The 13,675-nt window shown below is 38.9% G+C and overlaps 1 protein-coding gene across 5 annotated transcripts in view; it reads left to right on the top strand.

Annotated features, from left to right (window-relative positions):
* usp22 (ubiquitin specific peptidase 22) overlaps positions 1 to 7,610 on the top strand; it is a 34,022-nt gene extending 26,412 nt beyond the window's left edge. For 2 of the 5 annotated variants that reach the window (XM_007893538.2, XM_007893535.2), the window contains exons 11-14: positions 940 to 1,005; positions 3,468 to 3,530; positions 6,407 to 6,556; positions 7,192 to 7,610. In XM_007893538.2, the coding sequence (XP_007891729.1) occupies positions 940 to 1,005; positions 3,468 to 3,530; positions 6,407 to 6,556; positions 7,192 to 7,234 (322 nt within the window). In that variant the 3' untranslated portion in view covers positions 7,235 to 7,610. Of the gene's footprint in view, positions 1 to 939; positions 1,006 to 3,467; positions 3,531 to 4,025; positions 4,289 to 6,406; positions 6,557 to 7,191 lie in introns of those variants that run through there. The other 3 variants (XM_007893536.2, XM_007893540.2, XM_007893539.1) reach the window with 3 other exon arrangements.
* The last annotated feature ends 6,065 nt before the right edge of the window (positions 7,611 to 13,675 follow it).

Raw genomic sequence — 13,675 nt, 5'->3', positions numbered from 1 at the left:
ATTTGCTATATTTGTCATGTGAACTGCCAGAAAGTAGGAACCAGAGGAGGCCATTGAGTGTTTGACAGTTTACTGAACCTTCATAAATGTTTTAATCCTATTTCCATGCCTCCTCTTCATATTCTTTAATCTTCTTCCTTCCTAATTATCTATTTATTTTACTTTTAAGTATCACAATTATCCTGCTGCTATGCCCTTCTGGGGCAATGCATTTCACATTCTTACAACACTCTGCGTGAACAAATATTTTCTGATCTCACTATCTCACTTCTAACAGATCTACCGAGGCCAGGGAAAAGGGTTTGGTGTAACCAGAGAGGTTGTGTACCAGACTACCCATTGGGGGAAAGAGGTCTGGGCAAGAGTTCCCAGTAGAGGGCGAAGGTGGGGAGGTTGAAGCATTGCATTTCTAGTTTTTTTTATTTCTGAAGAAGGTTCCATCAGGAGATAGTTGGTGAGAATTGGATAGATTGTACATGTGGGTTTAATGGGACAAGGCATCTTTTTTTCATTTCATGGTCATATTGTTAAAAAGGAATTGACCAGGTTTCTGTTGAAGGATTTAGAGGATCAGGTGGCTATGGGTGTGAAGGATGAGAACTTTAGCTGACAGCAAATGGTAGAAATTACAGTTTTTGGTAGAAATTTACAGCTTTTCTCTTGCTTGCTACTGAAACTGTAGCTGCTCTTAATGCTGTGCAAGCTCAAACTCTGCGACAATACGATAATTTATTGACTTTTCTTTTCTGTATCACCTAGATCTTTATAATTATCTTTACCAATTAACACTTGCGACATCATAAATAAATTTGTATTTGTAGTTCTCCCAAAAAACATGCTGACAAAAAGTTGGAGGGAATTAATTTTCGTTATTTATGTTAGTCCCCGTTGTTGTTTGAATTGTTTTACAAATGAATCATCCCATCTGGTCTTACCCAGCAGTCTTTGCAGAGCCCAGAATGAGCAAACAATAAGCGTAGCTGTGCAAATGGCATTATCCCGAAGGTAAGAATCCCTCTTGCAGAGAACATTAATCTTGTCAATTTTTATTTAGGTTAATGTTTGTACTCCTAGGTGATGGATATTGTTGCTGGGAAAAGAACATTTCTTTACTTTTTGTTACGCAATGTCGACATTAAGCATTCTCAGGCCACCTACAGTACACTAGTTAGATTCAAAGTCAAGCTTTTCTCATGCCCATAAATGTGCTTCGTCCCCATCCCGAGAGGAGCTTGCACACTAACCAGTGTGAATTTCTCCATTTCGTATTTCTTCCATCTTTATGGACTGAATGAGGTCGGAGCTTTGAGTTTTCATGCCAAAATGCTCCATACCCATTTCATTTGCGTGAGAGAGATTCTTTAACCAACTGCTGGTCTGAATTTGAACGCAAATCCTGTCGGTAAAAAGACTTAAGTTCTAATTTCCAGCTCCACCCAGTTCCCATTGGGACTTTTAATATCTTATGCTGAGCCCAGTTTGCCTGAAGGTGCTTGGATTTTGTGGGCAAGATTGTTACCCTGTGCAGTCTCTTCTTGGTAACCTGTGCGTTTTTAGCTGGTTCAATTCTAGCTGTATAAACTACATGAGAAGAGATTGCACACTCCAGAACTGGCACACAAAAACTCTGCTTCTGTGTATTTTCAGTTGCTGGAAATAGAGACTCTAAGCAAAAGAATTGATGAATTTCCACACATTTACAAATAATGATTTCAATGTGATCTAAGAGACCAAGTGATTAAGTGAGTTAATCTCAAAACAGATCAGTTATTCTGCATTCGGTGCCTTCTGGAAATGAGGGTTAGTGTCACTCGCAGCCAACTCCTTCTTGTGGAGAGAAGCAGTTGACAATTCTAGGGCCTGCTTTTTGCCCTCTCGAAGTCCTGCACCTGTGCCCTTTCCAACGTAGGTCATTGAGCAGTCATTAGATTGGGAACCATTAAAGATAGATTTTTCCCTCTCTAGCCCAGTGCCTTTGAGGCTAATTGTAGTGGCTTTAACATCTCACCTTCAATTCTGGCTGAGATCAACTGTACCAGCACATATGGCGATTGAACCAGCGACCTTCTGGGTCTGTTTCGCAATTAGCTAGGCTGGAGATCGATTGGTTTCTGATGCATAAATAAATGTATGTTTATAATCAAAGAGATTTTAGGATGACATTTCATATCTGACTTTCAAATACTTTTAATTACTTGTATCTAGTATTTAATTGAAATTATTAAATATCTATTTAAATGATTTTTTTTTAAATTACACCAACTTGCGTAAATACATGGTATTCAGTATTAGGAAGATACTACAAAAGTCCAACATTTAACAAAATACATTGCGTACATTAAGGGTAATGCATAACTGGCATTTGTCTAAGTCAGATATTCTGAAATGTGAAAGGTGTATGTGACTAAGTGGCTGTACTGGCTGCTGTGTGTACTTGCAGTTCAACCCACAGACATTACTTGCTGTTGGGTTCTGACCAATGCAAATTGCTGCATATTTTTGCAACAAAATTGTATAAAGTGATAATTGGAGAAACTAGGCCCTGTTGCCGAGGCTAGAGGTAAGAATGTGGAGCAGACTTCCTAAAACAGTCGATGCTAATTAACTCCTTTAGAATGCTTTATAAGAACTGTTTTGGAGGTGGACGTGGAGTGAGATGGGACACGGTGTTTTCTGTGTTGACCGGTGGGTGTAAACATTGTTGTCTGTGGCCAGAGTTCAATTGGGAGGAGAAATATCCGTGAGTTTTTGCTCGATTACCTTTAGGAATCGGGATTATCTTCGGTTGGGTTAGGGTTGGGGTTAAGGTTGACATGAGTCAATTTGTTCTGGGTTTGAAGGTTGTGGGTTTTTAGGCTGTGCCAGTGCTTGGGTTCACACTCACGTGTAGTACTTTATTGGAGTTCCATGCTTCAGATGAGATGTTAAATCAAAGGGCTTTTTGTCTGGGGTTCAGGTGGACATTATTTGACGGAGAACAGGGAGTACTCCCAGTGTCCTGGCTAATATTTCTCCCTCATTCAAATTCACGCTAATCCAGATCAATTGGTCATTCATCTCACTCCTGTATGTCAGTATTGCCAGATAGATTAACTGCTGCTTTTGCCTACATCTGTTACACTTTTTAAAAGTAAAGTAACTCATTGCAAGAAACATTTTAGATGCATAAGATGCATTATCAATGGCAAGTACTGTTTGTACCGATGGTTTCCCCCTGAGATAAGCAGCTATGTCCATTGTTGAGGAACGTGAGTACTTTGTGGAGGGAATGGGCTGAGTAGCTCTTTCTCATTCCATGCTTTCTGAAGAAAGAGATAGTTAGTCTTGTTAGACACAGCTGTTTACTACACACAACAATATGGCTTCACTTGAGTTGCCCTGTATATGTACTGTGAATTACATATGAACCACTATTCTTACTAGTACGTGTTTTATGTGAAAACAATACTTTCTATGTTTTTTTGTAGTAAAGAGAGCAGAATGAATGGACAGTACCTGCAGCCTGTGGATAGTCTAAACAATGAGAATAAGTAAGTTTCAGCAGTTTCAAAATTGCATTCATCGAATTGCTGCATCGAACTGAAGTTATACATTGCTTCATGCTGTGTGTTTGACTAACTTGGAGAACATGATTGCAACTGAGTAATTGGAGGGGATTGTCCCCCCAGAGGCTTTTTCATGCCTAGGAGCTGGTGTCTTATCCAAGTCATTCTAGAAATATGGGTTCTTTGAGGAATAGGGATCAGCCAAAAGGAATTAATCATTCCAATAGGGGCTGATTTGGCTGATCTGAAATTTGTAGTTTGAAAATATTGTGGACTCATTTGAGATAGAAAGCTTTTACTTAAATAAGTTTCATATTTAATATATTTAGAAATTAAACAAATCCCTTTAAAGATCTAAACTGACTAAAGAGTCACTTTTCAGAAATATATGTAGTTTTTCCATTTTTATCATTATTATTTATTTTCTATAATTGCATGAAATCTGTTTTAACTTCAATCCTTTCTCTTATTGAATATCAGCACAGTTATAATGAAGACTTCACAACTCATTCTGAATGTGGTACACAGCAAAGAAAGGGATGTCTTCACTGTTCACAAGTCCTGTGTAGCTGGGAAGGAGAGGTAGTCAGTCTGATGCAGAGATTCCATTGATGCAAGAGGCTGATGGAGTACAGTAGAGAGCCAATTATCCACACTAAATTGGGATCGGCCCCATTGCAGATAAGCAAACAGTGCGGATAATGGGACGTCATGCAAAATACCAATTGGCTACAATGCTAACTACCAGGAGTTATAATGTCATTGGTCTCTCACTGTGCTCTTCAGTCTTTCTGCCACTCTCTCTCTCTCTCTCTCTCTCATTCTACCAGGCTCTCTTTTTCTCTCTCTGCCATTCTCTCTCATTCTCTTTTTCTCTGCCACACTTTCACTCTCTCTCTCTCTCTCTGCCACACTCAAGCAGTCTCTCTGCTGCTCTCTACGCCATTCTCTCTCTCTCTCTGTGCCACGCTGTCTCTCTGCCATGTTCTATCTTTTTTCTTTCTTTCTCTTTGACTCTTTGTTACTAACACTGGTTCTGAGTCTCCAGCTTTTTTTCTTTATCTCTTTCATACGCTAATGCTTCACTATATAAAAGTACTGTATTGTGCAGCGAGACTGACCTTTAAGCTAATGGAGGAAAATCCTGTTTTATGCATGTGTGAAGTTGTGCTAACAACACTTTTCTAGATCATGTTGTTGATAAACATGCACTCAATTGAGCACAAGCACAACTTAGCATAGGCACAGAACAGGATTTTTTTTGCTGGTATCCCAGCCCAGTGCCCACTTCCACTTCGGAGCTTTGTGTGAATAAATGGACGTGTGGATAAACAGTGCCCTTTTATGAAGAAATTTCTCCATGTTACTGGGGGAGAAGAAGATCGTTTATAGTGAGTCCATGTGTTTTCAGGTAACTGGCACAGGCTGAAAGTGTGAACAAGTGTGTGCAGCCCTGTCACCAGTGATTTTAAAAAAATTACCTATCACTTGTCAACTTGTGGGATTCCTGTAACATACTTACCCGTGATGGACGAGATTTCCTCCTGGTGTGAAAGCACACAATAAATGTTAATTGTATTGTACAAGGGCCTCTGACTCCAGTGAAGAAGAGAAAAAGTGAACCGCTAGTTTAGCTTTATACAGCGGGTAATAAATATATAGCAGCCCAGGGAGCCTCTGTTATTAAATTAAAGAGGAAACTGGCAAAAGAAGCGAGTCTTGTAGCCACATAACCAACCGTGTGGTATTCATTCAACTTGGAGCAGATTGATGGCTGCCTTTCCCATATGTTGCTATATTTATGATCCTTGTATATTTGATTCCATGTGCAATGTACATTTTAGTGAATTCTTCTATAACAGTATTAACTTGGTCACATTATCAGCAAATATGATATTCCTAGAAGTTGCCTTTCTCGTTTATAAATATTATAAACCTTAGAAGGTCTGCAGTGCTTGTCATTGTTTTATGTATTTTTTGGGTGATTTTTGAAATCCAAGTAGCTAATTTGTGATGAATTTTAATCTGTTTTTTGGAAGATTTGTGAAAACTCCTGTCTTCCTGGACTAAGGGATTTGTGTATTTTTAAATTCATGCAGTGCTAAATGACATCCAAGTGTTTGATTGTTAAAATTACTCAAAGATAGGGATACTTGTATTGTTATGATAGTAATCCTAATCCATAACAATAAATTTAAAAATGTTTTCAGTTTCCTTTTTATTCTCCTATTTATGAATTATTTTTATCCTACTTATTTCAACTTTATTAAAGTTGATTGTATACTTGATTCCATGTGCAATGTACATTTTAATGAATTCTAGATATTGATCGACTTCAAAAACTTTTATTACAGTTGAAATCAACTTTGTTAAAGTTGAAATCAACTTTGTTAAAGTTGAAATCAACTTTGTTAAAGTTGAAATCAACTTTGTTAAAGTTGAAATCAACTTTGTTAAAGTTGAAATCAACTTTGTTAAAGTTGAAATCAACTTTGTTAAAGTTGAAAACCTTTCACTTGTCTTCTCCTTTTCTTTTCCACCATCATGCACGTTGCCTTGGCTGAATCATGAACAGTTTCCTCAATATTACATCCTAGGAAAGGCGAAGGCACTGATTGAGAGTGAAGCTGCTGGTTCTGTGAATGGTGGGAAAAGCAGGTTTAATTTTGAGAAATTAAATAATGGAGAACAGGTTGAGAAATGTTTTCAACAAAATTAATTTCAAAATGTTTCTATCTGAGATGTGTACATTTTCTATGGGGAAAATTAATTGTGTTCGAATAGAATATGGATCTGTGTTTGATTAACATTAAACGCTTGTAAGTTACTGACCTGAGTAATATCTTGCTGCTTCTCTACAGGTATTCGCTATTTGCAGTCGTCAATCACCAGGGCACCCTGGAGAGTGGGCACTACACCAGCTTCATTCGGCAACACAAGGACCAGTGGTTTAAGTGTGATGATGCCATTATCACCAAGGCCAGCATCAAGGATGTGCTGGACAGTGAAGGGTACGTACCATGACTTCATCTTAACTTTAACGTATGGTGCCTACAGCTAATAGGTATTATTAGCTCTTGCGCGCAACATGTTCATACACTCGAGCGCACATTCTCTCATACCCATGTGCGCACCTCCTCATACACTCACATTTACTTCACACCTTGGTCACTCCTGTACACACATGCTTGTGCACATATTATACATATATATATATACACATGCACACACACCAACGTGTAACATGTTCTAAAGTGAAAGATTTTATACCAAATGTAAGGATTATTATTTTGAGTAACTACTGTAATATATGTATCAAAGCCGAACTTGTCAGACAAAGTCTATGGTGAAAATTATGGCACAACGTGTAAATCATCACCAAAAGGGTTTTATTGATCAATATGATAGTGACAGTCAAATATAAGACACCCTCCCACCCCTGCCCTCTGCTCTGTGACAATGGTTAGGCCCCAAACAGCCTATGGTGCAGGGGGCGAGGGTTGCCAGTGTAACTGCCCATGGAGTGTTTTAGTTGTTGATTGTCTTGCCTGGCATTTATTATTGGTTTTTATCACCAGTGTTAATTAGTATTTTACACATTGCAAATTTCACCAAGTTTTTAAATTATAAACTGTTTGTGTTCCAGGTATCTCTTGTTTTATCACAAACAGTTTCTTGAATACGAGTAGCCTTATCAGACTGGGGGACGCCTTCAGAACGTTACACAACCTACCTGAAATGACTCTCAGCACTGAGGGGCTGACTTTGGTCTGAAGGAGTGAGACTGAACAGCTGATGGAATGAGCTGAGAGAGGCACAGCCAATCAGACAGAGACCCTCACAGCTGCAGCATGTCCGCAAAAGGGGCACATTCCGCGATGCTCCACCTGACCAAGTGTATAACTATAATAACAAAGCACCCACTGATATGCACATGGGGCTGAAAGCAAAGGATGGTATTAATGACTTGCAAATACTTTTTTTTGTGGATTTAGATATTAAATACTGTATGAAACTAGTAGGCATCTATTTTCAGAAAATGGCCATTAAAGCTGAATGCAGTAATTTCTGAGACAGGTTTTCAGTATATACACATTGACAGAGGACTGCGGATTGATGCACCTAACAGACCTCGATGGGGCCAAGGTTTGTTTGCGTTCTAGCTGCGTTAATTTTTTCCCCATCAGAAGTGAGATTCAGGGCAGATGCCACAGTGAATCTGTAATGACTTGTACAAGTTTCTGCTTCTTATGTCACAGAGCTTTGGAGAAGTCTGTGTTCATGTCTTTTTTAAAAAAAAAAGTCATTGCAGTTGGAATATTGGCCATGACAACCTGTCCCAAGTCTTGCCCATTGAATTCTTTGTTAAATGTCTGAGGAAATCCACCGTGTGGGACTAATGGTAGGTCTGTGGCCTTCATTGGATGGAGTAATGTGATTGGACCAGAAAGGCCTGAAATAAGGGAATGAAACACAGCCATTAATGTGCTTGTTATAGCCAGTATTCGCTGTCTGCAGTAATCTCGTCGGCCAGTCAGCACTACAACAACACTGTGGGGAGCTTCCTGTCTAATCCTTTTTATTTCAGATAATCACGCAATCTCACATGGAAGTTTCATTATTTAAAAGCATTTTATAAAAGGTAAGGAGTAAAGTTAACCTGAGAATTGAACTTTCTGGATGTCCTGCGGACTCTCAATGAGTATTTGTCACAACTAGGGAGAGTGTTACATTTTTAATAAATTATGCTTCACAAATAAAAAGTAAGATATGTCATACATTATTGGAGAATTGATCCAAAATCAAAGGTAAAGAAATGATCTCCTTTGGGCGTCTCTCTTGGGCTACATGTTTCTACCTGTTCCCAAAAGTGCACAGAAATGTACGCCTAATATAAGACAAACTTCAGCCATGTCTGTCGGATATCTGCTGAACAAAGTCTAAAAATTTGGTTTAATGTCACAATTTCTGTGCCAACTATAGGGAATAGCTGTCGATCTGGCCAGAGATTAGCCCCAGCCCAGGGCCTGCTGCCTTATGTGAATACACCATGTCTGCCGTATACTGATACTAAATATACCAATTGATCAAGAATCGCCTTTTATTGTCTTAATGCTGCATATTTTCTTGATTTATAGTCTTCAAAGCATATTAAATAGATGGCCCAATAAGTGATACTCTGACATCTGTCCTATCGAGGTGCTGCCAATGCCACCTCTAATGCTTTGCAATTGCGACACCCAAACAGCATCAGTTCCACATTCTAACTATTTTGTTCATTGATGTTAGTAAAGGTGAGGAGCTGTTTAGATCTGAAGCAGGTTGAAGATGCATGCTAAACATGTTGAATGAACAAAATCTGAACAAAACAACATCAAGATAACCATTTAGTTTGTAGAGAGCCGCTTTGATTGTACTTGCACAGTGAGTATAATCCCATACTGTCACATTGCACCTCCATCTTTCACAGTGTTGTTTACTCAAAATTTCCTTCCAGTTTTTTTTGGGGGAGGGGCTCCGCAGAAAATGTCAAGGGTATGTTGATTCGAACATTGACAATTTTAAGGTTAGAGTATTGGATTTTGAAGTATTGTCCAACAATCATTTTCAGATTTAATGAGCTCTAGTTTGTCCGTTTAAAATGTGTTCAATTTTCTATTGTATGCTGCTCCTGAACTTTGTCATTTAATCTTCACATAGTATTTTATGATGATTTGTCCAATTCTAAAGATGGTCCCAGTAAAACTCTTCTCGGTCGTTTTTTTTTGCAGGAATTATTGATTTTTTAAATCCAAAATTCTGGCAAATTGAAATTTGCATTTTACCCAGAGTTTTGCCATTTGAATGTACTCTGCAGTTCATCTCTCCACGGGTCAGGTACGTGGAATCTCCAGTATCCTGCAAATTGAAACAAATTATTGAGGAGAATATTTTATAGGATCTTATTTTGCAGATCACATGTTATTTTGGAGGAGATTATGCTAAATAGAATGATCAGAATTTGTACTCATGAGTTAGTATTTAGACGTTGAAAATTTAAAGCTTTCAAAATAGTGCCAGTATTTGGGTCAGATATTGGGATACTAAACTCTGTGTTGACCCAAACCTTGGTTTACAATTATTTCTAAATTCAACTTCCCCAACCGGAAAATCCAATGCTCAAATCTTAATTTTTAAATGTACCTCATCAGGGCTGCTGTCTCCAGGACACTATGACTGCACAGCCAGGATCAGATATCAAAAAAACTTTGATCATTTGACCAAGATTCTCTGCTGAACTAAAGCCAAATAGTGAGAAACAATGAAGATCATCAGATCAGCTGACTTAACATTTTTTGAATGCCNTTTTTTACTGCCCCACAATGGTGTATGTGTAAACTATCTGGTTGAACAAAATACACCAAATTCTAGTCTGAATTAGAAATAAGCAGCAAGTGTGAATTAGGGACTGAATGATGGTTCTGGCTATCTCACACAGACCAGCATGTATCACAAGAGCTGAATTGTTGCATGATTAGAGCTCTCGTAGGGCTACTCTGAAGACAAGTCAAAATTTATTATGTGTGAAATTGGCCATTTTTTCAGCTGATAAACTGCTTCATCACTTCTGTGCTTCACTTAACAGAAGACATATCATATTAGAACTTACCTAGGATTTTAAAAATGGAAATGTTCATTTGGATCATGGCACAACTTCCATGACTTTACACAAAGTTAATTTGAAAACATTGAATATATTTGAAAACTGACAGTGAAGTTAGTCACCGCTGGCCTTTTTGGGAGATTTTTGAGCACTGACTCCAAATGCTGCAGATATGTTTCATTAAATCACGTATTAGACCAAGTGCACTTTCAGGGTATTTCAAAAGAAAATTTTAGAATTTAAGCAGGGTCTGACATAAGATAATATGGATGATCGATCAGTAGCCCTGGATTAGTCTCATCAATGAAAGATGTTTTTGTTATCTTGTAATAATGCACTTTGATCTCATAAAAAGTTCCACTTTTCTCCAATAGTTCCACTGTTTAGATTGTGCCGATGTGTCTCAAGGCTATTAACAAAAAAAGTTTCACATTGCTTTGCAGTACTGTAGAGCAGCCACACTCAGCTCTGAATGTCAATTGCAAAAAAGCCAATGTAAGGCTGTGTTTCATTTATATTCCTTATTTTGGAACAGGCCTTTTGTTAAATATCAGGTTTTCTTGTAACTGCAGTGAAGTGTATGACTTGTGCTGTTTACATGTAGCTGAATGCAGTTTAAGTACCATGCGGGCATTTCACTTTCTGCATCCCCTACACCTTGCGCAGTGCAGCTGAAACAAGTATTTGGGTTTCCAGGTGGGATATACGTGTTGGGGATGTCTACTACATTTGAGAATTGTTCTTGCTGTGCATTTAAGGTCAAGTGACAAGTTTCCTACTTTTGTGGTAAGTTCTCTACGTACATTCCCATCTGTACCTTTAATATTACTGTGAAGTTGTACAATCCAATCGATTTATACAACAAGGATTAATAAAAGTTACAGGCATCACAGCCTAGTTTCACTGAAATGATGATGTAATAGCTAATGATTCTTTTACCTGAAACTCTTAGAGAAACTAACTCTACAGTGAGTTCATTAGACAACAGCTGAACATTAGCTACATCATTATCCATTTTGCTAGTAGTTAAATATCAATGTTAAAAGTGAGAAATTATTTTAAAAGAAGTTTATATTTAGTCTTTTCAGTTTAATTTATCCCCAAATAACTGTCACTTGACCTTTGGAATATCAGCACTCATCGAGACTGTCACTTACTCTACTTGAACTGAACTGTTCACAGTCACAGTATGGATTTTAAAGCACGCAGAAACAAACATCCAGATATAATAATATTTCACACCTTCCTCCCCTCAAAGGCTTGAAAAACAGCCTGAGCATATAGGAGATGTGCTCAGTTTGTGATCTTGGATAATCGCAGTGCATTTTGGGAGTAGTTGTCCTTTTAATTGTGAGTTTCAGTGTATGTTATACAAAAGCTGCTTAAAGAAACTACGTTTCCCAGAATGCCACATGGTTCCAGCATATCCCATGTTAAAGATTGTTAGTTGATTCCTTGTCCTAAATTTGATATGTACCGTTCCCATTCAGGTCCTCTGGACAGGGTAATGTATATTTGAATTTCAGGCCCACTGTATTATCTACTTCTCCATGTGTGGTATTGCCTGCAGTACCGGGTTCATTTGTAATCTCATTTGATTTCTTTTCATGTTCTGAAAGAGTAAAATGTCAAAATAAATCATTTGACTGGGAGACCTGATATCTTAAGTGTAATGTAATTGGAGATCCGGTGTTCTCAAATGATGAATTTTGTGTATTTGATCTGTAGATGGAGTCCTGTAGCTCAGTGGTTAGAGCACTCGCCTCGCAAGCGAGAGACCTAGATATGCTTCCTGGGCAGGGCGAAACATTGGGCAAGTTTCCTTCCTCCACACGCCTCTGTTTTCCTAGCAGTAAGTAGGAACCCGGTTGTCAGTTGATTGGCAGATCGCTTTTCAGGGAGGAATTAATTCCTTCAAAAAATATGATAAATTGGTCACTCATTCCACGTCTGTTTGTGGGACACTGCCGTGTGCAATTGGCTGCCACGTTTCGTCCACAAAATATCCAGTCAATTCATTTTACAGTATATTCTGTGAAGCTTCTGAGGCGTCTCGAAGGCGTGATAAGACGCTGTATCAAATGCAAAGTATTATTAGATATTCTTGCACTTTAATTGACTAGACTTGTGGTTTATTCAATATCATTTAACTTACCACAAGCTTAAAGCCTCCTCCTAGTGATGTAATGTTAAATGGGGAATGCTAGTTCAAACTCAGATGTGGGAAGTACTACATAATAACTTGCATTTATATAGTGCCCTTCATGCAAAGTGAGGTCTCGGAGCACTATCAGTGGCAGATTTTGATGCTGAGAAAGGAAGAAAGATGCGATGACATGAGGCACTGTCAGTTAAAGACATGCAGTACATTGTCAGGATATGTGCTGCCCAACCCAAAACATTATCATGCTTCTGAAAAATCCATTCAGCCCAGCCAAGTCATGACAGCCATGAACACTTTCTTTAACTGAAGACACCTGAATAGCAATCCTATTTCATTGCTGTTATGAGGTGTGAGCACAGCAGATTTGTATGGTAAAGGCCAGAGGTACCGTCCTGATATGGTATTACTCTGAAAAGAATGAGAATGTTAAACCATCTGCCTAGTCAGGGGGACGTTAAAGATTACATGGCACTATTTGAAAAGAGAAGGGATATCTCCCGGTTCCTGGCCAACAGTCCCACAGATAAAATTAGTCATTCACTTCATGGCTATTTTTGGGACAATGCTGTGTGCTACTTGGCTGAGGTGTTCATTACACTTGGTCATTATTATGTTTGATAGTTAAAGTTCCCCTTAAACCACCACCTTTTCAAACTAATCCCACATCTGAGGAAAGAGAGCATTGGTCTGTAGAGCAACGTGGTTCAAGATGAGAAGGGGGAGTGGGGGGGGGGGGGGGGGGGGGGGGGAGGAGGGGAGAGAGGGAAGAGAGAATGTGAGAAGTGGCATGAGAGAGTAATTCAGAAAAAGTATGTGCACAAGAGAAGAGAGAGGAAGGAGGAGAGAAGAGAGGGAGGGGGAGAGAACAGAGAGGGAGAAAAGAAGAGTGTCTCCCCCCCCCCCCCCCCACTCCCTGCTCTCTCTCCCACTCCAATCTCTCCCTCTCCCCCGCCCCACTCTCTCCCCCGTCTCATTTTGTTCCACATGTTCCTGCTACAGATGGAAGTAATGAACAGGTGGACACACGGTCTCCCCATAGGATCTGTCATCTGGGGGAGATTGGGCATCAAAGAAAACAAATTGAATTACAAATCATATATTTTAAAAAAGTGATGCCGCTTTAGAGATCTACAACACAGGAGGCCATTCGGCACATGAAGCCTGCTCGGCTCTCAGAGCAAGGATATAGCTTCAATCTTCCCACCTCACTGTATCTCCACACCCCTTCAAGCCTCTCTATTTAATTAAGAACCTTACTTGTTAAAGCAATTATTTAATGGAGGGCTTACAATGCAGAGCAAATGTCCCATCAGAACAAAGACA

The sequence above is a fragment of the Callorhinchus milii genome, unplaced genomic scaffold (genome assembly GCF_018977255.1).
Source record: "Callorhinchus milii isolate IMCB2004 unplaced genomic scaffold, IMCB_Cmil_1.0 Scaffold16, whole genome shotgun sequence".
Classification (NCBI taxonomy): Eukaryota; Metazoa; Chordata; class Chondrichthyes; order Chimaeriformes; family Callorhinchidae; genus Callorhinchus; species Callorhinchus milii.
This window is presented reverse-complemented; position numbering and strand designations above follow the sequence as displayed.